This window comes from Pteropus vampyrus, unplaced genomic scaffold (genome assembly GCF_000151845.1).
Source record: "Pteropus vampyrus isolate Shadow unplaced genomic scaffold, Pvam_2.0 Scaffold56, whole genome shotgun sequence".
Classification (NCBI taxonomy): Eukaryota; Metazoa; Chordata; class Mammalia; order Chiroptera; family Pteropodidae; genus Pteropus; species Pteropus vampyrus.
In genome coordinates, this window is record NW_011888837.1 from 653,482 (window position 1) to 679,386 (window position 25,905).

At 34.9% G+C, this 25,905-nt stretch overlaps 1 protein-coding gene and 1 long non-coding RNA gene across 3 annotated transcripts in view; one reads left to right on the plus strand and one right to left on the minus strand.

Annotated features, from left to right (window-relative positions):
• LOC111739969 lies at nt 1–3,226 on the minus strand. 2 transcript variants are annotated; one of them, XR_002780422.1, is made up of 3 exons: nt 2,449–3,226; nt 1,250–1,376; nt 1–247 (listed from the first exon to the last, which is right to left on the minus strand). It is a non-coding gene; the product is annotated as an uncharacterized LOC111739969 (long non-coding RNA). The 2 variants fall into 2 exon arrangements; XR_002780421.1 differs by having other exon boundaries at nt 1,851–3,226.
• Nucleotides 3,196–25,905, plus strand: part of DCK (deoxycytidine kinase) — a 26,746-nt gene continuing 4,036 nt past the window's right edge. The window contains exons 1-6 of the mRNA XM_011360510.2: nt 3,196–3,312; nt 8,995–9,110; nt 21,174–21,367; nt 22,363–22,510; nt 24,183–24,298; nt 24,877–24,967. Coding sequence (XP_011358812.1) covers nt 3,222–3,312; nt 8,995–9,110; nt 21,174–21,367; nt 22,363–22,510; nt 24,183–24,298; nt 24,877–24,967 — 756 coding nt within the window. The 5' untranslated portion in view covers nt 3,196–3,221. The remainder of the gene's footprint in view (nt 3,313–8,994; nt 9,111–21,173; nt 21,368–22,362; nt 22,511–24,182; nt 24,299–24,876; nt 24,968–25,905) is intronic.

Sequence of the window (25,905 nt, forward strand, 5' to 3'; positions counted from 1 at the left end):
CATAATTAATAGATATTTTATACTCTCTTACTTTGAACAGCATGATTACAGTGTACATTTTCTCGGTGACCTAGGTTAACCTTTACAAGCATGCAGCAAAATATAGCCGCCATTTCTAAGCTATATAAGGCTGATGGCTGGTTCCTGTGCCCTTCCAGTGTGTCATATTGCTATCACACTTCAGATTTGCTGGATGCACCCTGACTCCGCTCTTGCTTTTACGATGGCTTCTGTATCCTTTTGTTTCCTAGGCAATAATGAAAGTCACAAGGAGACGTTTATAACCAAGCTTATTAAGTTGATAATCATTTTATAGAAGTTGTTGGGTTGGTGTACACAAATGCATGGGCTGTGTAACCAACTTTTTAATGTTAAGGGCTCATTTTTTTCTGCCTTTGTTCTCATTTTCTGAGTTGGTTGTTTTCTCACAAACCTGTATGTCTTCAGTCAGGACCCTGTCTCATTTTTTTAGTTACACTAGCATTCCCCCAGGAGAAAAAGAATTCCCAAATTGAAAGAGTAGTAAAATTTCTGGCAAGGAAAGGTTAAGATAGTAGTATGCTTACAATTGACTGGGTGCTCTAATCCTAGGCCAAGTGTTCATTCAGTGCAAACTTAACCTGATTTGAATAGTCTTTTCACTTAATGTGAAAAGTCTTTGTTTTACTGTGAAATATTAGTGTATTTAATATCTCTGCAGGAGGTTGAGGGATGGTTATATAATGTATATATGACTATTTTCTAAAATCTAAAAAATTTTGAATTCTGAAAGATCTTGTTACATGGGTTTCAGATACGGGGTTAAGAACAGAAATCAGAAAGGCACTTTTAAAAGTGCTATTCTCTGGTCTCTTCCTTGTGTTATCTACAGGTTATGTAGGAAAATGGAAAATTATGCTAACCTTGATGATACGAGAGCAAGGTTCCCTGTTTCCCCCATTTATTTCATTTGTATTTTTGACGTGCAATCTTAAGCTTGGAGGAACTCAAGTTCTCACAGCCAGAAACTGGCAGAAGTGAGATTTCAAATCAGTCTTTAATTTTCTAATTCACAAACTTACTGTACTTCTGTAGTGTGTGTATGTGTATTTTGTATCTGTGGAAACCACACTTGGTGATTCCTACTCCTCAACCCCAAACATCTTTATCAGATCCATATGAGACTTCTTTGGTTCCACTTTCCTCCTGTTTGAAGATCTGAGTCACACCCTGCCTTAACTCCTTTCTCAATAGCTGCCAGTACCCTTACCATTTCATGGGCTTTCCCCCAAGCTTGGATATGGAATAAAACACCGAGTAGCTTCCCCAGCTTCCTTGCCATCCCTGATGACAAGCATTCAAGGCTTCTTTCATTTCAAGGATCCTGCTGCTAGTCACTACAGGGATAAACAAAAATAATATACATAAGAGCATAAGAAAATAATATAGGTAAATTACAAAGAACAGTTTTTGCTGTTTTTATTCTAGAGTTCTCCATGGAATCAAATTTTGATTTCTGCCTTTATTGAGAACGATTCACCATTTATCATCTTCTGACTCCACCTTTAGATGCACCGTAAATGTGACAATAGTTGCAAAGTAAAAAGGAATAACAGGGTCTTTGGTTTCTGCGGACAATTTGAACTCAAGAACTTCTAGACTGGGTAGTGTATTGATTACTAGGTTTTTACCATGATTAAAAATGAGTTCCTCTGAGTGTTTCTACACTGTATTTGTCCCCAGCTAGTTGAGTGTTCTAGCAGAGTACATGGCACATAAATAGACATTCAGAAATTTAACATACATTTGTTAACTCTGCCAGGTGTAGGACATGCAAAGTTAAACTATAGCCATGCTGAACAGAAACCTACCCAAGCATGGTAACTTGTACACAGCATTGTAGATAAGTGGAAAATTTTTCCCGTCTTCACTTCAAGGTTCTTTGGCTAATCTATTAGACTGACATAAAACAGATTAACAGGAGAAAAACAAATTTGTATGGGTGTCCCATAAAAATGTGAGGCTGAAGAAGTGAGCAAAGCAGGAAGCTTTTATATCTTCTATTTAGATAAACTTGTGAAGAACTGACAAGACAAAGAATTTGGGCTTGGGGTAGTAAACTGGTGAAGAAAGACATAACAAGGTTTGTTTACACAGCCAGCTTTGCCCTAAATTTTCTCTCTGGTGATAAGGGTGCCTCCATTCTGATACAGGGAGGCTACCTTTCATATGGGAGATTTAGCTCCTCTCAGGGGAGACAAAGGAGGTTCAGAGTGTCCTTGCAACGGCTGTTTCTCATATACTTTTAATACAAAATCAATATGCCAAAGTGCATATTTTGAAGTGGCATATTTTGCTCCCCTTCAGCATAAACGGACATAGAAACCAATAAAGAGGCATGATATATCAGAAAAGGCTATCTGTGGGGTGGCTTCTGACTACTTAAATTCTCACCCAAGTTCTACTTACTGACTTTGAACAACAGCCTCTCCCTCACTGACAAATGGGGCTGTGGAATCTCCAGCACTGGATTATTAAATTCATGAGAAGAGCTCGAAACAGTGCCTGGGTGATGGTCGTCTTCCAGGCTGAGAACATAGGGTAATCCGTTTCATTTTTCTATAACACATTACTTCTCCCCCGGCAAGTTCGAAGTTTCAAGTCCAGCCAATTCTGTCGAGACGCTCTGTTTATCTCCACAAGCCGTACTGGAGAGGCGAGTTCTCCAAAGCCCAGCCTGGCCTGCTCCAGGTGGCTAGAGCAGGCGACACCCTTTGCCGTCAGGCGCCCTCCGGCCTCGGCTGCTCTCCGACCTTGAGCGCTCGCCCTCGGTTCCCACAACGCCCAGGAATCGCAACCCGCGCTGGTATCCCGGCCAGAAGCGCGCCACCGCGCGCGCAGCCCCGCCCCCTGCTGCCGCGTGATCCGACGTGCCTGGCGCGCACGCAGAGGCCCGGGCCGGGGCCGGCAGCAGCCGAGGGGTCTGAAAAGATACTGCAGGCTTTGGAGGGGGTCGGGGCGTGGCTTCCCCGCTGGGCGGGCGGCCCCGCCACAGGCCCGCCCCCGTCGGCCGCTGCCTTCGCGCGCGAAAATCAAATTCGGAGACCTGGCGGGAGAGCCTCCGACCGACCCGAGTCCAGCCTGCAGGTGAGGCCGCGTTGGGCGACGGCGGCGGCCCAGACACCTGTGTCCACTTCCCAGACATCCCAGCCTGACGTGTCGAGGCCACCACGAAACGGGGAATGGCCACCCCACCGAAGAGGAGCTGCCTATCTCCTGTGACCAGCTCCGAGGGGACTCACATTAAGAAAATTTCCATCGAAGGGAACATCGGTAAGGAACCCCGGAAATTGTTGGGTCCATAGCAAGGAGAATCACGGCAGTGGCTGAAGTGCCCAGTTTGCGCGTCTCTGCGGTGCTCCTCAGTGAGGGCTTTCCTTCCAGTCTGGCCGTGTGGATGTGGCCTTGGCTTCGAATACCCTTCCCGCCAACAACATCCTTCCCTGCCCTCTCGAGCCTCCCTTCGATGCACCGAAAGTGGCGGCGGCCCCTGGGCATCAGGCAGCGCGGAGATCTCCTGGCCTGTGAGGCGCGCTTTGAGCCTGGTTCATCTTTTTGGCTAGGATCCCGCAAAGGGAAACGTCTTTTTGTTTTGTTTTTGTTTTTATTTTGTTTTGTTTCGTTTGAGGGGTGTGTGTGTTTGTGTGAGTGTGTCAGTACTTGGGGGTGAAATTTATAGACGTTAAATTACCGTCATTTAGGTGTACTCTTCTATTAGCTTGACAAACATAATAATATCATTTTACCACCACCATCATCAGGATTCAGAACATTTCCATCACCTCAAAAGGTTCCCTCCTGCTCCTTTATAGTCAACCTCCTCTCCCTTCCTGTCCCCTAACAACCACTGATCTCATTTCTGTCCCTGTCAGTTTTGCCTTTTCCAGAATACAAACAATCATAGAGTATATAGCCTTTATGTGCCTTGTTTCTTTAATTTAATAGAATGCTTTTAGATTCATATTGCTTATTTAGGTAGTTTTTCTTAAATTGCTGAGTAGTATTCCACTGTATGGTTATACCGCAGGTATAACCTTTCCCAGTTGTGGACATTCGATTGTTCCCAAGTTTTAGCGATTATGAATAAAATTGCTATAAACATTCAAGTACGAGGAAAGAGTGTTTTAATGATCTTAACAGCATGAAGTTTTTCACTCCTTACCGTATATCCAAGTTATGATTCAAAGACTATTACTGTTTCTGTTCTTTCCCCAGATGTCATTTCTCAAGATGCATCTGAACTTCCTATTATATATTTCCTACAACAGGAAACCGATGCCTGCTACTTCCTGTTTTGAAAGAATTTTTTGGTTTTCAAGTTAGGTACTGTCTACTCATGCATACAGCAAATGTTTTTTAATTCTTGAATTCAAAATACTTTAAAAGGCAAGACAAACAGATGCTTTGGTAGCATTCCAAGGAATAGAAAAAAACTGAACATACCCTCAAAGAGGACATCTTGTTTCATTGCTCTAGTATTAAGGCACCAGTGGAAAAGATCCGTTTTCACTTGACTCTTGAATAATACAGATTTGAACTGTATGTGTCCACTTATACAGGGATTCCCCCCCCACCTCCAATAAATACCTGTGCTGTTTATCGTCTGTGGTTGGGAGTCTGGATGCAGAGGGCTGACTGTAAACATTGATCTAAGCCATTTTATGTAGGGATTTGAGCATCCGTGGATTCTGGGTATCCACAGGGGTCCTGGAACCAATGCCTTCTGGATACCAAGGGACAACTTAAATTTTTGAGGAGTCAAAAATTATACGTGGATTTTCTACTGTGTGATATCAGTGCCCCTAACCTCTGCATTTTTCTAGGATCAAATATAGTAGATTCATTTCCTCTTAGCAGGATAAGCTCTTTGAAGGTGTTTACTACTGATTCCTCACAGCTACTTTTTGGATAAAAAAGACTATGTATATAAAGACAGAAAGTTGTTGAACAAAGCCATTTCAAAAGTAAATTTGTATGAACAACCTCTCAGATCAGTATCACAATGAGTTAATTCCCTTCCCCTTTCTTAAATCCAGTTAGGTAACATAACCTATCTAGCAATTTACTTCCCTTCCAGAATCTTTCATTTTCCCACATTTGAAGTAATTTTCTAATGTCAGCCTATCTCCAGTTTCTCTTAACTACTTCCAGAGCAGTCTTTCTATGTACAAATGTATATTAGTCCCCCCTTATCCATGGTTTCACTTTTTGTGGTTTCAGTTATCTGCAGTCAACCATGGTCTGAAAATATTAAATGGAAAATTCTAGAATAAACAGTCCATACTTTTAAATTGTACACCATTCCGAGCAGCATGATGCAATCTCATGCTGTTCCTATTCATACCCCCAGGATATGAATCATCCATTTGTTTGGTGTAATTGTGCTATATATGCTAGCTGCCTCTTTAGTCTGTAGTAGCTATCTTAATTATCAGTTTGACTGTCATGGATCAGAGTGCTTGTGTTCAAGTACCCTTATTTTACGTAATAATGTCCCTAAAGCACAAGAATAATGATGCTGGCAATTTGGATATGCCAAAGAGAAGCTATAAAATGTATGTATGTGTAGGAGAAGACAGTACAGCTGACCCTTAGACAATACGGGTTCAAATAGTATTTTTGATCCACAGTTGGGAATCTGCGAATGTGGAGTGCTAACTGTATGCATTTTACTGTGCCATTTTATATAAAGGACTTGAGTATCCTCAGATTTTGGTTTCCATGGGGGTCCTGGAATAGTTAAATTTTTAGGGAGTCAAAAGTAATAGATAGGTTTTTGACTGCAGAGGTAGGGGATCAGTGCCCCAAACTCCCACACTATTCAAGCGTCAACTGTATTTATAGGGTTTGGTATTATCTGCAATTTCAGGCATCCACTGGGCATCTTGGAAAGAATTCCTTGCAGATAAAGGGGGCCTAGTGTTATTGTGTTAGCATCTGCTTAAAATTCTCTGACTTCCCCCTTACCTACACTGGAAGGAGTTGCAAATTGATAGCCTGCATTTGTACAATATTGGCCTACACATTTGAAAAAAAAGTTCAGTTAGTTGTTAGTATTAAAATTTTTTAAGATTCTCATAAACTGAAGATTCTTGACTTCTCTTGAAAACTATGAAGATCTGGTAACACTGGGCCTATGTTTCTTCTGTAAGACAACAATTTGATATTTAGATGGGATATGTTCCTTACCACTTATTGTCTTTCCTGACACAAGCTTTGTCTGTTACTGCTCTTGCACTGTTGTTCATGTGTACCCTCTACCTTATTTGTCAGCTATAAATGTACAAATTGCTAATCTTTGTGTAAAAGACTATTTTCTGATTCCTCTATTCTTCCTAGAATTTGAAACTTAACTGGTCATTTTAATTTTATATTCATTTAACCCATTGTCTCGTGTTCTTTTGTTACTAAAATGCTCCCTTATGTTAGATTTATGGAGGCTTTACTTGTTTCCCTCATTGTAATAATCTGTACAGAACTTTTGGCATCGTAGTGCCTACTTGGCATTAGAACTCTTGTTAGGTTCTGTGACTTTTTAAAATATTAATATCAGTGTCCTTGGTTCTTGTTCTCCTTTGCTTTCATAGAAAACTAATTTATTAGTTTATTTTCTAGCTTCCCATTTCTTCCAAAAAATGTAAGGAACTGGATATTAGTCAGACTTGGAACTATAGATAACTGTTGTTACTCTGCTTGAATTAAATGTAACTTTTACTACTTTAACATTTCAAAGTATGACTACATAAACTTTTTCTGTTTGTAGGCAGTATCAGAAGAAAGCTGAATGCTCTAGGGTTAGGTGCTTTTAGACTCTAACTGATACCTGATTCTTTAATATGTTACTTGGGTGTTTTTTTCTGAACATCATGTTTTCCTTTCCTTCTTCATCTAGCTCGGTGAATGTCTGGTGATCATTTTATATGCTTCCACTTATTATTTTTCTAAATGTCTTACACTTCCTGTGCTTACTCTCTCCACACAAAATCTGTGGTCACCAGTGTTTTCCCCATGATTAGTTCTAATGGTCATCCCATTTATCCTTAAAAGTTTTTCTCCTATCTTGTGGTGATAATATGACTTTTGTGTTTTGCTTCTCACCTCTTCTTTGTGTGTTGTTACCTTCTTATTGATCTCCATCCCTCCCCCCAGCCTTTTCCCTCTATACGTAATCTTTTAAAGTTCTTCCAGTTTTTCTTTTTTCTATTGCCCTTTCATGTCCTAGATTTGAATATAGATCTATAAGTCAAAAGTAAGTTCTTTTTGCCCCATTTGTATCCAGTTTATAAGGAAGAGGAGGTTTTGCTTACAAGCATACAGAAGTTGCTTTTTATATGTTTATGTGTGTATGTATGTGTGTGTGGAGAGAGAGAGAGAACACATTATGCTGACTAGAGATGTCTAGCATAACCACATTTGGTGACTTCAGATGGGAGGGGTGTGGTGTCATTGTCATTGCTACACCCTGTTAAATCTAGGTCAGGACTTTTCCTATTACTAAATAAAATGTATTCCTGGATAATTTAAAAATAGTGAACATAATATGTTCTGATTACACCTGAACTCTCCCCATCCCCAATATCTCAGAAACTAATGAATAAGCAGGGAGAAGTAAAGTACGTATGACTTTTTAAAAAAGGGTTGGTTAGAATGCACACTGTACAAGAATCATGAAAGCGAAGCAGAGAAAACATGGCTATTGCTTGTAGGAAGTGCTTTGCAAAAAATATTTTTATAATTCCTGTTAGCCACAGCGCCATATGATAATTAGTGTCATAATAATCATGCTATTTCCCATTCTAAAACTTTAGGCATTGGATACATCTTTATATTAATTTTATAGTTTATTTGGTTGTTTCTAAATTAGTTTTAGAGAAGAAAGACCTGAGCTTGTTTTTAAACTGAGAGAATGAAGCCAATAGAGAGGAAAATTTTGAAAATGTGAAAGCCTAGAATGACTATCACTGTGATTGCTTATCACAGCACTTTCCATGAAGAGGATGTTATGATTATCCCCATTATGTTATGAGAAAACAGGCTCAGAGAGGTTCAGTGACTTACCCCAAATCACATACCTCATTAAGTGGAAGAATAGTCTTAACCACTTCCCACAAAGTTTTCTCTCATTGCTTGGATAAGGAAAATGAGTGTAGGACTAGGATTCTTTTCTGCCATAACATCTTGCATAAAATTCCACCAGGTTTTTAATTCTCTTCTATGGTTTTGGTAAACTAAAAACAGTAACAAATGTTAAAGGTAAGAGAATTGAATGTTTTGTTTTTTTGTGTTTGCTATTGATGAGAATATGTTCTGAGAAATATGTTATTAGGTGATTTTGTCATTGTGAGACCATCATACAGTGCATAAACGTAGGTGGTATAGCCTACTATACACCTAGGCTATATACTATAGCCTACTGCTCCTAGGCTGTATGCCTGTACATGTTACTGTACAAAGTGACAGGAGAATAAATCAAACACCAGAGAAAATCATGCATTCAAAAGATGTGTTAAACACAAGATTTAGTAGGCTGATGCCAGCATAACACGGCATCTCATTTTTCCTTTTTTTAATAAGTAGAAAAAATATACTCTAAAATAAACATAAAAAGTATATATAGTAAATACATAAACCAGTAATGTAGTCATTTATTATCATCAAGTATTATGTACTATACATAATTGAATGGCTATACTTTTATATGACTGGCAGTCCAGCATCACCATAAACATGTGATTAATGCCTTGGGCTAAGATGTTAGGACAGCTATGTGTCACTAGGCAATAGGAATTTTTCAGCTCCATTACGATCTTTAGAGAACCATCACAGTATATGTGGTCCATCATTGACTGAAATGTTGTTTTATGCCATACATGCCTATAAATTTTGAAAAGTTGATGACTAGGCTCTTTTTCTGATAAGTTTCCTTCCTCAGTTTTACTTTTCCTCTCACAATAGCTGCAGGGAAGTCAACGTTTGTGAATATCCTTAAACAAGTCTGCGAGGATTGGGAAGTGGTTCCTGAACCTATTGCCAGATGGTGCAATGTTCAAAGTGTTCAAGATGAATTTCAGGTATGAAAATAAAATTTAACTAAATAAAATGAAAACAGTTTGGAGAAGCAGTAGTATTTAATCTCTTGGGTTTTGTGTTTGCTTGTTTTTCCTTTTCTAATAAAACTTTATAATCTTGCTTTAAGTCTGTATCTTCACCTGGGCAGTACTTACACGGATGTCTGTATGTATGTTGAACTATGCACTAAAGATTTATACGCTTTATTGTGTCTAAGTAGAATTTGAAAAGTTTTCAAAAATTAATTAAAAAGTTTTAAAAAATCTAATTGCAAGTTAAATTTCTTGAGCAGCTTTTTACATTTTGTTTAAAAACAAGCAAACCAGGAAAATAAAAACAACTACCCAATAACTGAATTTTATTAGTTTATCTTTCTAGCCTTTTGTCTTAGAACCATTTCTCTCCTATTTCTTCACACTGTCATTCTTGCCGACTTTCACCGTGGACACAAGTTTCAATTTCTCAGCACTTTTCCATCTTACATTGCAACTGAGAAAGAGGGAATAACAGTTGAATTTCAGTTTTTATAGCAAAAAAATTTTTTATTGTATATGTATGAAGGAGAGAGATCTGATAAGATTTTCATTTCTGGAGAACTGAGAATTGAAATTGAAAGCAGCATAGCAGAAACCTTCAAAATGGAAATGTGTGCTAGAAACTTAATTTGTTAAAGATTAGGAGCACAGGGATTTGGGGAAAAAAATGTCTATTTTTTAGAGTTTAGCTGTTGGTATGAGGAATCAGAGAATAACAATTGAGTATTTAAAATGTAATATATACAAGGAGGAGTCACTTGCAAGATAATCTGTAGACTATTTTGAATAGCCAAAAATATTTTCTCACACACCTATTTGTTTTAAAGTGGATAAATTTGCTGCTTTCTTTCGACATTTTTTATTGGCATGATATAACCATAGAAAAGTATATGAAACCTTGTACAGTTCGAAGAACAATTTTAAGGCCAACATTTTTGTTACTGTCGTCCAGGGCAAGAAAGAACATTGCTATCATTCTAAAAGTCCCTGTTTGTCCTTCCCAAGTCACAATATCTTATTCCTTGGAATAACAACTCTACTAGGAATAATCTCATAAAATAACTCCTGTGATAATAATTTTCCTGCTTTCTAAAAATAATTTGATCAAACATATCTCTAAGCAATAGAACTTAGTTTTGTCTGTTTTTGAATGTTATATAAATGAAATGAACTTTGCATTCTTTTTCTTCTTGTGTCTTTTGCCTAATAAGTTTATGGAAATTGTCCATATTGTTACATGCAGCTATAGCTTGTTCATTTTCATTGCCATATAGTATTCATATATCATTTGTCTGTTCTATATGTGATCAATTTTTGAGTGGTTTCTAGTTTAGTTGCTATAAAAACAGCTTTGCTGTGACCATGAATCCTGGTACACACATACAAGAGTTTCTCTAGGAATAAGAAGTAACATTACTGGGTGGTGGAGTATGTGTATGATGCCTGTTTTCCAAAGTGTTTTTACCAGTCTACATTCTCTACAGTGTACTCAGCTGTCATAAGTCTTTATCTTTGTCAACATTTTTAGTATTGTCCAGCTTCCTAATTTTTGTCATTCTGTTTACTGTTTAATATCTTTTATGTTTTTAATTTGTGTTTCCATGACTGATAATGAGATTATTTTAATTAATTAATTTATTTGCCATTTCTTTTTTTGGATTTCTTTTGTGAAGTCCCTGTTCAGGTCCTTTTGCCCATTTTCTTTTGGGTCTTCTGTCTCCCCACACCCTACATTTTTACCTCCCAAAGTATGTCTCATGGCCTTGCTTACCTTTAGAAATGAGAAACTTATGTTCTAAAAATGCCTCTTTTCCCCCCATTCCTGGGATCAGCTGTCAGTGCAGTTATTCTCAGGTGTTAGGTAGAAAGTAACCAAGTTAAACCAATGTCAGAACTACAGAAGGGATTCCAGTGTTAGACTAGATTGGATTAGATGAATTCTATTTAAGGTCCATTCTAGTTTTAGTATTTTGAGCTTCTAACTCATATTAAATATGTGTAACTTTTATTGGTACATTAAATGTCCACCTCTCAGCATACCTCGCATTAACCAATGGTGCAGAAACAGATGAAATCCAAAATGCCAAAAATATTAATTTGCAAAGAGAAATGTAATTATCAGATTCACTGAATTAGGTCACTCCATTTTCTATGTAGGCCCATAATTCACAACCAGTGGAAAGGACTTTTAAGAATCTGAAGGATTTGGGGTGATTTTAAAATAACAAACAATTCCTTGAGAATTTAAATATGTGAATGCCTCCTGATTAAAATGACTGCTCTAGTGAATCACTGTTAGTGTTAAGTATATTGAATCCTTTAGTTAAATTGGAGAGAAGAGGTTGAAAACATTGTATTAATATGGGAAGACAATTTAATTAAGAAAGTTGTCTGTTAAGCTTTGAAACAGAGAACAGGGAGTTAGTTATATTATCTCAATGACTGATGTTATCAGACCATGACACATTGATGCATCTGTCTCCATTTTGAGACTGTATTGGCATCATGGATCTGATACTCACGTTTATGGGCTGGGCTTTTCTTCCTGTGTACTAGAGTCAAAATTTCAAACTAACCTTTCTTTAAAACTACCATGCAGATGCTTTTATTATCACTAACATATACGTTCATCAGTTTACTGTAATCTAGTCATCTCTTCATGCTGTTAAATATGGTTACCTTCATTGGATTTTGGGGCATATTCTCTAATAGCTTAATTTTGTGTGTGCTACTGTGTTGTAAATCTTCTACTTCCAGGTGTAAGGATAGTATTTGGGAGTATAAGGTTGTGGGGTGTGAGGTGGTGGTGAGTGCGTGGGTTCCCTGTATCTTTGGATATTTTCTTTTTTCCTGGACCTCCACTAAACTCGAGAAATGAGATTTTCTTCCTTCATCCTGGATCCCTTCTTCAGACCCATCCCTGATGTAATCCTTGGGGTTATAGTGTGAATCACCCACTGTCCAAAGCTCAACTTTCTTAGATGACTCTGTCAATAGTGAGAAGCAGACTATCTTCAGACCCAACCCTTGTGAGGCCAGTCCTACTTTGGATAGTCTCCATTTAATCACACCTCTTGGCAGTTGCTGTAGAATTGGAAGAATTGGGCTGTGATACCTTTGTAAATAAACTTGCCACCTGCATGATTAGCTTGGGGTTTTTTTGTTTTTTGTTTTTTGTTTTAGGTTGTTTTTTTTTTTTTTTTTCTTAACCTGCCATCTAGTGGCTGAAATATTGCTATACTATTGATAAGTTGCCACCAATTTTAGCAAAATAATGAGGCTAAGTATCTAAAAAGATGTAATCTTCCCTCCCTTCCTCTCCCAAGGTAAGATTATCTTTAAAACATACCATTCAGATAATTATCAGTCTTTATATTAAAGGTTTATTTGATGATTTATGTTATTACTTAGGCCCAAAGCTTTGATTTGGATTTGATTGCTTCTTTTTAGCTTATTTTTAAGATATACATACTGTTAGGTATCCCTGCTCTCTCCTATTTTCTTATTGAGCAGAATTCTTTGGAGGAGCTTTGTTATTAATTGTGAAGTACTATTTTACCACTAGGAAGCCACCGAAAACTTAGTAACTAAGAAAAAGAAGGGATAAAATATACTTGTCGGTGAAACAACATTATAATTTTTGAAAAGTCATTCTTGGAAATTATTTAAGAATACTTGATAAAGTACTTCCACTCATACCTTCTGAAATCACTTGATAACTTTCGTTGGCTATTTTATAATTATCTTGTTTGGTGGATTCCGATTCGTTTTGATTGAACGTAATTCAGCTCTTGTGCAGTGTTTGCAGAGATTGGTCTAGAATTAAAAGGTAAGTGATTTTGTATCTTGATATTTTTGGTTTGTCTTTCTGTATATTGGCAATAACATGTTTTGTGTAAAATGTTCTGTCATGAAGTGAATTATGGATATGAATTACAGGAACAGAATAAAAGTTATTCATAATCCTCCCTTGTGTTTAGGCAAGAGAGATTTATTGCGAAATCCAAATAAAAGATGTGTGATCTTTTCTGTGGCATTAACTTTTTTTATTGTGGTAAAAGCACATATTATAAATTTTACCATCTTAACCATTTTTAAGTACAGTTGAATAGTGTTAAGTATATTTACAAAGTTATAAAACAGATCTCTGGAACTTGTAGAGTTGTAGAACTTGTAGAACTGAAACTATATTCATTAAACAATTCTCCTTTGCCCCCTTCCCCCAGGCCCTGTTAATCACTATTCTATATTCTATATCTGTGAATCCAGCTACTTTAGATAGTTCATATAAGTGGAATCATTGGGTAGAACTGAGTCACATGGCCACAATTAACTACAGAGAGGCTGAAAAATAAAGCCTAGTGGTATGTCCAGGAAGAAAAAGAACCTGGTTTTAGAGAACATATAGTAGTATCTGCCACACACATATTTCTAAACAAAAGTAAATTTATTTAAATTTATTTTTAAATGTAAACTCAAAAAGTACCATGTTTAACTACTTTATGTGGAAGTTGTTGAAGTTTTATTTTAAAATTAATGGTTATGTTGGTGAGGTATTTCTGTAGTAAAAACCATCATTTGTGCAACAAAGCCCAGATGATAAAGACAAAAATTGTTTTTCATGGTTAGTTTTATTTTAAAAAATAAGTCAGATGTATTTTTGCTAGTGAATTTATGTTGTTACATCATTAGTGAATTCTCTATTGTATGTATAGTTATGTAAAATTATCCATGTCTACAATAAAATTATTAAATTAAAGAGCACTGGCACCAAGTTAATCATCCACATAGTATCCAAATATCTCCCTTCAATAAATCAAATGTAACTGTTGTTTACTTTATAGTTACAGTGTCACTATTTGATGGCAGTGAAACATGTTGGAAAGAATATAGCTTTGAACCAGTTTTAGGTGTGAATTCTAGCTTTGCTGTTTACCGTGTACCGTGATATTAACAAATTATTCAACCTTTTTGAGGCCCTTTTTTAATCTGAAAAATAGGGTCAGCAATGACGATTCATAGAATTTAGATAATGTATGTAAAGCTTTTCATATAGTTCCTGGCATAAAACACAATAAATGGTAGATATTATTATACATATCATTAAAATAGAAATATATTATCTTAATGAAAGTATATTTTGAGTAATGAAATTTATTAGGTCTTCAAATATGTTCTATTTCCTGTTGTTAAGACATAAAAAATAAACTTAGAAAAATGTAAATATGCCTTTTGTGCTCGTATTCCTAAGCACATTCATTTTTTTTGAAAACATGCCATTTAAGCCAGGGATAATATAACCAGGGATAGAGCAGACTGATCCAAGACTTAAATTTTGTGTTTTAAATTAATGTTTGTATTGCAGAGAATTCCATATATACAGAGACACCACTGCCATTCTGCCCCTCTAATTTCTTTAATGAAGTGAAAAAACTTTTTAAAATTATTTAAGGTAAGATTAAGCCATTGGATGAATGCTGGCACCTACCATGAAATCAGCTGTAACTTATGAGAAGTTGATCTTAAATTACCTTTTTGGTTAATTTAATGTACAAAAAGGAGAAAACAGAAAGACTCTGTATCACTTTATCACTTTTCATATTTTTCATCACTGTGTCTTTATATTACTTTTCTTCTTCAAGCTATTTTGAAGTTCATTTGTTTTAAAACAAATAATCTCCATTTCCTTTTTGAAGAAATGAAGAAATGTGCCTAAAATCTGGTATCATTATTGAAAGAAATTTAATGTGACCTGGTTTTTCTGTTTCATTGGAGTCTTTTTCGCCGGAGGTAAATGCTTATGTTTTTTTTTCATTTAGACCATCTTTGAAGGACAGCTGACATCCAGGAAAGGTGAAGAAAGTTTTGTTAAAATACATGTCAATTGGTCAAAAGTTTATAAAATTATTTTAGACTTGCCAAACTTTACTTAAATGACAATACATAATAAAAATATGCTTTTTAAAACACAAATTTAACTACCTTTTCTTTTGAAGAAGGAATGTTTGCAATAGTTAAAAGTACTGGATAAGGGACACACAAATAGCTGAGAACAAGGAAGGAAGCAAATCATTTGTGTGGCCAAAATAGAGGTCACGAAATTGTGTATTAAGGTAAATGTGGTTTATTCATAGGGTATTTACTTATACTTTTGACGAAATCTAATAAACTTATTTTCTGTCAAGGGAGGGACTGTAAAGAGGCAGCCATGTCGACAACCTGATATCAAAGGAGGAAATAGGAAAATTGAAAAACAGACAAGAACTAAAAAGTAATACCAGTTTGAGCTCAAATAGCAATTTGAACAATTTGTTTAAGATCAAATAGCAACTTGAACAATTTGTGCCTGATATTTTTAAGTGTAGAATGGAGGCTTATACTCTATTGCTAACTTCTTTCATACATCCAACAGTTGGTATTCATAAAGTTGTCTCTGGTACTAAGAGTCATTTTCAAAATGCTATGTGTACTGTGGTAGGAAAATAAAATATACATTAATGTCTTCTCCCTAGGAAAATAAGTAAAAAAAAATTTTGTTGAGTTGAAAAATTAATTTAGCTGGAAAAATTCACTTGTATGAGAAACATTTTCTCCCTGGAGAATACTGAATAAATGTAAAGTCAGTTTAAAATTAAATTAACAAAGGCTCTTTAATGGAATGCTTGTAAAAATAAATTTATTCTTTAAGCAATTTGGGAAGGTTACTACATCAATATTTCAGTTCATCATCTGTTAGGAGTTTTCTAAACAGACCAATTTTTGACAGTTAGCCTCTTGCCATTTTATACTTTTTTTTTCAATTTTGGTAAGAATTCACTTAATTATGTGGTTTGTGGTGTGTAATTTAAATTCTGTCTCAAAGTGCCATGTGTTTACGTGGTTTTTAGTTCTTAACTGAAACTTTGAGGTCAGTTGTAATATTTACACTTCTGGATTTTTTTTTTTTCTAGAGGAAAACCACCTACTTTGAGCATGAACTTCAAGGAAGCATTCAGGGGTGTTTATTTAGACTAGAAGAGAGAATGGGAATTAAGCAATCATATCACATGATCAAAGACTTTATACAACTTTACATGGAACCTTTATGTAGCTTGACTTTACACACAAGTCTGATGAAGCATCCCTTGCCTACCGTATGGACCTATGAAGACAGCTCCCTATTTCTTCCTTTTGTCTGATAAATCTTTGACTCTCCAATGCAGGTGATAGATAAAACTGTCATCTTCTAAAAAACATAATATTCAAGATAGTCACCTGTTAGGGCAGAGCTCGGCCTTTGTTTTCTGACAGAGAAATGATCATTCCTGGACCACAAAGGGAGGACTTGTCAACAAACACATGTTTTACCTTCTATTTCTCTGGGCTCTGAAGAAAAGAGAGCTCTTTTTGCTGAAGCAACTGTAGCTAGACTAAGAATAATGGGATATGTGTTCCTGTAAATGGAAGCATTAGGTTTATTGGTATGATTGGGCATGTGTAGTAAGGATTACTGTTAGGTCACTGGAATTTAGTGAGAGGGAATATTAGGAAGTGAGAGTGACCAACCTATCCCAAGGTATGTGGGGATAGTCCTCTTTTATATAGATAAAATTGAGAACGGTTTTGTTCTCCTTCCTAAAATGGATCTGAACTATGAAAAAGAATCATATGTAGGTAAAATTCAGTTACATCACATGCTGTTGGAATAATATTCTATAATCTGAGTACTTACAAGCTGAAATGTTGCAGAAAAGTTGTAAAAATCAGACTGATGAGAAACCAAGCAGCCCTTGGAGAGTTAGAGAACTAACTTTATTTGTTGGCAATCCCAGAGGAGCTAGCTCTGAAGATCTGGGCTCAGTTGCAGCATTCCTTATGTAGAATTTATTTGGCATGGGCTGATTGGTTAATTTGTCCTCACATGGTTGCAAAGTGCAGGAGTTGCTATGGGTTGCAGGTAGTTACAGAGTTGCAAATCAGAGCTGCTGTGGGTTGCAGGTAATTACAAAGCTGGGGAGTTGCTTGGAGGTACAGGCAGTTACATTTGTTGCTTTGAACAAGCAAAAGGGAAGATGAACCTAGTTAATTTCAAGTAGGCCTATCCAGTGAGCATATCTACAGAAGCAGAAGGAACTGATTAGCCTTTTGAGTGAAAGTTCCTCTTCACTACTTCTGCTACTAGTTAGCTATGTAACCTAGCAAGCACCTTAATTTTTCTAAACTTTGTTTTTCTTATCAGTAAAATAGGAATGATAATAGGATAAACCAAGCTTGAATTAAATAAAAAATGAAAATTAAAATGCATTGTATTAAAAACATTAATAAGATAAATAAAATAGGGCTGCCAGTTAAAATATATACAATATTTGAGAGATATACTAAAGAATTATTTGTTGTTTAACTGAAATTCAGATTTAACTGGAGGTCCTGTGTTTTGTTTTTTCTTAATCTGACAACTCTAATATCAAAAGTATTCTAATATATTCTATCAAATATAATCAAGTTTAATATAAAAAGAATGACAATACTGTCACAAAAAGGAAGAAATTTCAGTGGCTTCTTTCTGTTCACCCCTTATTTGATTTGGAAAGCCTGGATGCTCAAAATTATTTCCTATATATATCACAAATTAGAGATTCATTTAGAATACCAAGCCTCTTTGAAAAACATCTAACAAGAAATTGGCTATGTAAAATATTTTAGTGGAGGCTGTGGTTGGAGAGAGATTAGCAAATAGTTACAGCCTAGGTAACTCAGGAGTTTTTAAGTGTGAAAGGTAAACTGGGGGATACCCAGGAGGACCTTGCTTACTTAAATACTTAAGTACATAGTGCTTTGTCTAGAGTAGGTGCTAGGCTAGAAATCTGAACAAAGCTGTGAAACATGTTATTTTTTGCGTGCGATATTTCATAAGAGCAGTAAATAATTTTATTGCTTTCAGAGGTAGGAGAAAGTAGTTTAGAAGAATTTTTTAAATTATAGTTACAGAACTCTGTATTCATACCTATCTCTGTTAAAAGCTTGAGTGGAAGTAAAGTAATTCCATTTGGAGACTGAGCAAATAATTTTTAAACATAAGAATTTTATCTGTTAGGTCAAATCATGCCTAATTTTATCCAGTATTTGATCTGCAATTAAGATCAAAGAGTTTTATGTGGAATGTGTGATTATTTTTCCTCAAAAGGTTAGTGTTATACGAAGGGTACATCTACATTTATCAACATGAATTTAACAGTTTTGAACTCTGGTTTAAGCTATAATCCTAATTTTCCTTTTTCTACCTTTAGTTGATGTTCATATTAGTCCACATCACTTGGTCCACATCATTTTTAATTATAGCTAGTCATGCCAACCTCTCGTTTATTTTAGTTACCCTTTTCAATCTGTTTTTGCCTTCTTTCTCATTCACAGAGAAGATGGTTTATATAAATTCACCATTTAAATCACTTGTCAAGAAGTTGGTTCAACTTTATTTTCTCCAGAGAGCTCTGTAGTTTGAAATAACTTTAAGAAGTAATTTTCATATTCACTGATTATATTGATTAGGTTTCATTTTTATAATACTTCAAATTAGGATTTTAATTGGGTATTTTTCTAAATTAATTATTTAGGTTTATCGGAATATCTATGTTATATTTATTTATAAAGATATTTGAAGCAGGTATTGTATATGTGAAATTTTTAGGAGGTAAGTAGCATCATATTGAATAGATTAATCCTGTGAATTCTTAATTATTTTAAGACATGAGACACCATCATTTGAAAGCTAATATTAATTTATTTAACTGAACAGCTTATTATATTGTCTATGCTTGAGGAACAAAAGAGCTTTTATGCCAGTTAGATCTATCAATATTTACTGTATTAGAAATTTAACTTGAAACACTTAAAAATTTATTAGCTAATTCATTTAAAAATCACAGTAATAAATCTGTTACATGTTAACATAACATTTTTATAAAAAATAACTTTTCTAAACAAAAAAATTAGTGACTAAATCTCTTTAATGTATGACAATAGAAAAAGCTGAATTTTCATATCTGCTTCTGTATTTGAACTACAGCCATATACATGTTATGTAGTCTTTGGGAAACAACTATACATTCATGAGAGAATGAGAATGGAAAAGGGTATGTTTATTATGAAAATAGGTTTTTTTTGTTTTTTTTTTTTCCCTTGTAGATTCCCTGCCAAGATCTCAGGGACTCCCTGGGGGTTCCCATACTGCACTTTAGTCTAAATAACATATTACTTCACTGATAGAAATTAAAGGTTCAGTAAGAAGAACTCTAGATATAAAGATTATTTTAAAAAATAGCATCAAAAGTTAGTAATTTTTTTGCATCATCACGTCCAGTCTATGTTCATATTTCCCTGTTGTCTCATATAGTTTTTTACAGTTTGTTGAAAATAAGAGTCAAACAAGGTTTATACATTATATTTGGTTAATATGTCTTTTAAATTTTAATCTATTGGTCATTTTTTTTTTTCTTTGCACTATAATAATTGAAGAAACTGGTTCATTTGTCCCTGTACAATGTATCTCATTCTGGTTTTGACTGAGGCATCACTGTGGTATAATTTAACATGTTTCTGAAGTTCCTATATTTTCTATAAATTTGTAGTTAGTTCTTTATAGGCTTGATTAGATTAATTTCAGTTCATTTTCAGCAAGACTTCTTAGGTGATGCATGTATTTTCTTCATATTCCATCAGGAAGATGTCTTTTGTGATGTTAAAATTGATCAGTCTGTTCAGGTTTTGTCAGCCTAATTCATATATTATAAAATTCCCTTTCAGCTTTTCTCTGAAGATTTTAGCATCAATTGCTAATTGTGCCCCAATCCAATGTATCATTAGGTATTGCAAGAACATTTGTACAGAAAGGGCCAGAATAAAATGTTTGTTTTTTTTCTCTTACAAATTTTCAGAATAATTAATTGGTGCCCCAGCAACCTCGTACTATGATTAGAGAGTTGGGTTTTTTGTTTGTTTGTTTGTTTTCCGGTTTTCTTTAGTATTATGAATTTATGGATTTTCACCTTCCACTTATTTCTTTTGACCAGTGGAAGTCCCTTTGTGTTGGCTCCCTTGCCCTTGGCACAACCTCAGTAGTCTGTGATAGTTCGTTTCCCTAAACAAGATATGTTAAGAACATCTTGTACATTTCCTTCCTCATACCTGGAGTCAGGTATGGTGACCCTAATTCCTTTGGTGGGAAATGATATTTAGAGATCATAATCTGGGTGGCATTTATGTTTATTTTTACAGTATTATCATTGTTTATATGCCTTTTGATGGACAGAGCTAGGAAAACGTATTTTATGGAAAGTAAAATAATTCATGAGTTCTTGATGCTATTTTCAATTTAGATGTAAGATTATAGAGATTTTACTTGATTTTTTATTTTACATTTTTTTCTCATAACACTGAAAATACTGATTCTAAGAATGATTATTGAATCAAAATTTCAGAGAGGATCTATTCTGTTTTCTTAAAAGGTTAAGGTCATAGATTTAAATGCTGAATGGGTCCAGGCATCTAAACAAATCAGGCCTGTTGTGAGAATCAACAGGGAATGATGGGACTAATGAAATAGAGAACATATGTCCCACCTAATGGAAGCTTGTATGACTTGGCTCTAGCTGATTTTTATGAAGAGGCAATACAGGCCCAGTATTGCTTGGCTTTCTCATTTTTAAAAAGAAGATACAAATCTAGATAAGTGAAATTATCTAGCTTTTAAAAATTGACAACTAATTCAAAATTTTTTTTAAAGTCCTATTTGGACCAAACAAATAATTTCTGCCATAGGCTATTTGTGACTTCTTATAAAAAAGATCTGAGGAATTGGTGTTTAAACTAGCTTTTCAGATTCTTCCAGCTCTTAGACAGCCTGAAAAATATAGTGGGAAAGAACAGGAAGAAAAGGACTTACTCATTTTGGTTTTGCTAATCATGATACATTTATTTATCCAACTTCTCTTTAAAAATTCAAAATAATCCTATTGATCATTAACTTTGCTTTTTGTTTATTCATATTCAAAATAGGAACTGACAACATCTCAGAAAAGTGGTGGGAATGTTCTTCAGATGATGTATGAGAAACCTGAACGATGGTCTTATACCTTCCAGTCATATGCCTGCCTCAGCCGAATACGATCTCAGCTTGCCTCTCTCAATGGCAAGCTCAAAGATGCAGAGAAACCTGTATTATTTTTTGAAAGATCTGTGTATAGTGACAGGTATGTAAAATTGACTTGTACTTATCTGTTGGGAACCCTGGCTTAGAACTATACTTCTTTTTCTGTTTCCTGGGAATCAAAGTAATAGAGGCTGAATTTGAAATGGAAAATGACATTTAATACCTTCAGCACTTTGGTACTAAGGGCATTAGGGCAGTTCTAGCGTTTACAATCCCTAGATTCCATGGAAACTGTCGGGAACATGGTGGCCATCTCATTCAAATTTACAGAGAGTTTTTTTTTCTCCAACGCTCATAAAAATCTCCTCTGGTTAAATCTGAATCTATATTTTAGACTCACTGGGAGCAAGGAGATCAGAAATCTCTCAGAGTTCCTTAGATTTACCCTGCTTATAAAAAGATTTTTTTAACGTATAGAGTTAGCTCAGAACAGAGGTTCTCAAACTTTTGGTTTCAGGACCCCTTTCCATTTTTAATAATTATCAAGGAGCCCAAAGAACTTTGTTTTTTATTGATATTTATGTTATTAGAAATTAAGATAGAGAAATAGAAAAAATCATTTACTTAAAATTAGTAATAATAAACCCATTACATATTATAAATAACATCAGTGAAAATTATATTTTTTCAAAACAAAATTTGTAAGAAGAGTAGCATTATTTTACATCTTTTGTGAATCTCTATTTCTGACTTAATAAAAGATAGCTGGATTCCCATTTATGCTTCTATATTCAATCCGTTGTAGTATGTTCTTCTGGTTGAAGTAGAGTATATAAAGTAATCTGGCCTCTCACAGAACCACCAGAAGGGTCTTGGGGACTACTAGGGACCCTAGCACCACATGTTTAAGAACTACTGGTCAAGAACGTATTTCCTGTAGTTGGGGGTACTCTTATCGTTTTTATCTGCTGTCTAAGGCATTATCTCCCATGGGTTTTAGGAGAATATTCCATGTCCATTTAACATCATTTTCTCTTTTCTATTAATCTGTGCTTTTTGGAAAGGATTTATTTGTTGATGTAGACTGTCTTTCAGGTATATTTTTGCATCCAACTTGTATGAATCTGACTGCATGAATGAAACAGAGTGGACCATTTATCAAGACTGGCATGACTGGTTGAATAACCAGTTTGGCCAAAGCCTTGAACTGGATGGAATCATTTATCTTCGAGCCACTCCAGAGGTGAGACTCCTTAAATATTTGTTTGTTCCAATGAAAATTTAAAGTAATATTTAGAAATCCTTTCAGTGGTATGGAGTAAATGCAATTTAGTTTAACTCCACTCCCCACCCACTCCCCTACCTCCAAATTAGAAACTCATAACTGTCTAAATAAAAGCATTCTGTTTTCTCAGTAAACTAGAAGCCCGGATTTGGCAAATTGCTCTTTTAGGCTCTTCTCTGTTCTTCCGCAGTTCTGTTCTTCATTATTTCTTCTTTTGCAAGATCTCTTATCTATTACAGCTAGATGAAGAAACTTATTTAAGCAACTCTTAGACTATAGGCTTCATGGTGGGACTTTGGGTATTTTAATTACTGTTGAATTTCCAGTGCCTAGAACAAGGCCTGGGTACACAGTAGGAGCTCAGTAAATATTTGTTGAATGAATGGCAAAGTTGGCAGGAGGTTCATTTCAAGAAATTTTTTATGGTTTTGACTTTGAATGGGTGGATAATAGCAGCTACGATTTAGAAGAGACTTAGCAGACTCTTGGCGTTTTCAGTTAAGGGATCTTACCTGAAAATGTGCCTTACATCAGTGGTCCCCAACTTTTTTGGCACCAGGAACTAATGCTCCTATGAGAATCTAATGCCGGATGATCTGAGGTGGAGCTGAGATGCTAGCACTGGGGAATGGCTGCAAATAGAGATGAGGCTTCGCTACCATGCCTGCCGCTCACCTCCTGCTGTACGGCCCATTTCCTAACAGGCCATGGACTGGTTAGTACCAATCCGTGGCCTGGGAGTTGGGGATCCCTGCTTTACATGATAGGTTGTAACATAGCTGTTGTTTACATATGAAATTATATAGTGAACCCAGGAAGACCAAGTGTATACCTTTCATAAAACTAACCTGAATGAGAGCTTACGTATATTAAGAAATTTGATTTTGGTGCTTGCCATTTCCATTTTTTTCTTTTTTATTTCTATTTCTTCCCTAAATCACAAAATAGGCTCTGATGACTGTGTTATGACTTTTAGCCTGAAAGAATATAGTGTTGTATTGAAGCTGAATTTTCAAAGAAACTAGGTTTCTGACTTCAAGTGATGATATTATTTATCTTCTAATAGCAAGTAAGCCAGAATTTAACAATAATAACTTTGAAATTTACTTTTATATTTTTGAAAATAATTTTTTGTTTTTAATTATAAAAATAGTAAATGCATAGATGAAAGAACATAAAGAATACTAATAATTTATTTCTGTTAGAAACATTCATGAAAGTCAGTATCTTAAAGTCTAACAAAAAACTTTCATTAATATCAATTATGATGTAGTTTGAACAGAGGATCATTTAATTATCTAAAAAGAGGATTTATAGTAAACTTAGAAGTACAGTTTTATGGTGAACTTTTTTTTTTTTTTTACCAAACTTATTTCAGATGGAATATTTCAATTATGGATGCCCAGAGTTGATAGACTTATTATGACTTCCTTTCAAGTACTACTCGATTTAGAGCCATCAACTGGTTGAAAAGAACCAGGAGGGAAAAATGAACTATTTTAACTTTCTATAAGGAATAAATAGAGATTTTGGCCCCATAACTAAAGAGACACTAGAGCGAAAATTTTAATGGCAGCATACAAAAATAATTGTTCCTCCCCCCACCTCCCTTTTTATTGCTTGCTTGTAGAAATGCTTGAGTAGAATATATTTACGGGGAAGAAACGAAGAACAAGGGATTCCTCTTGAATATTTAGAGAAGCTTCACTCTAAGCATGAAAGCTGGCTCCTGCATAGAACACTGAAGTAAGACTTCCTTATTCTTATTTACTACTCATTTTTAAATCAAATTTTATCAACCTTTATCAAATTTTAATCAAAAAATGTACAGCACATACAATTTTTTATTTTTACCCATTTTATTTATTAGTATTTAGCATCTCCCAGAATTAGGTGTGAATTTTCATTTTTGTATTGCAATGAGATCGATTTCCTTAAAGTTTTTATAGCTAACCTGCCCCAGTGGTATTGACAGTGTCATATATGGAATTTCACATTAAGTGATAAAGTAGGAAATCTCTGTATATTATTTCGGTACTCAGAGAGTATTTTAAGATAAGATGTTTCAATTTCGTTTCTTAGATCAAGAGTTGGGAGGTAGTATAGCATAGTTGTTGAGTATGGAGTTTGCTACTAGTCAGATCTTGGTTCAAACCAGTCTCTTATTAGTGTGTGACTTTGGACAACTTCTGAGCCTCAGACTGGCCTTCTTGAACAAATTATTGACAACATTTTGATTTTTCAGTAATGATATAATAATGAGTTTTTAGTGTTTCTCTTTTATTTATTGCTTTTTCTAATTTTGTTCATCTCTCTTTAAACAGAACCAACTTTGATTATCTACAAGAGGTGCCTATCTTAACACTGGATGTTAATGAAGACTTTAAAGACAAACATGACAGTCTGGTTGAAAGGGTAGATTTATACACTTTATAAGCTATAAACTGTTATTTGTTTTGTCTTGTCTAAAAAAGTATTCTAACTTGTGAGAAGATGATTTTCTAACAAAAGATTACATAAAGTTGCATTAAGGGATGTTAAGAGCTTTAAAAGGATTTAGCCTGTTTACATTCTAATCTTAACTTCAAATTCTAGCTTTCTGGCCTTAGCTTAAATAAAGAGCTTCTTTATCCTTTAGATCCTTTTTCTGTAATATAGAGATAATCACATTAACATTGCTCACCTGCTTATCTGCTTTTTCCTCTTCCCCTCTTCCCTATACTACCAATCTTTAGATATTTGAATAGTAAACTAATTGTGAAATTAAATTTATTTTTTTCAACGAAATTCAATGTGGAAGACATTTGAAATTGTGAACTATAGATCTCATGCATTCTTATATTAGTTAAAATCTTGAGATTAAAGGATTTAAAATTTTTAGTTTTATTTGGGACCTTGTCAATAAGGAATTGTCATTGGCTAATCACTGAGCCATTGTCTTAATCAGTTAATCTATCCCCCAGGTATTTGGGAATTGACTATATTCTCTTAAGTGATTGGTGCCCATATTGATAAAGGGACTGGGAGAAAACCTACTGATGAACACTTGAGAGAGAATGGTAATGGGAATTAAATAACAAATATTCCTATATCCATGTTAATTAATGATCTAAGATCTAAAGAAGAAGCCTCATATTTTTTATTTTTGAGAGAAATTTGATTTTTCTTTTCTCTTTCACAAAATGTCTGCTATTTACTATAATAGGTACTTGACATTCATAAGGGCTGTATCTCAAGAATTTCAAAAATCTCAACATTTATAGATAACTACTATAGCATATAGCTGTTTTTCCCATGACATAAAGTAAAGCATAGCTGGACAATTCAAAAGACCTCTTCATACTATAAATGAT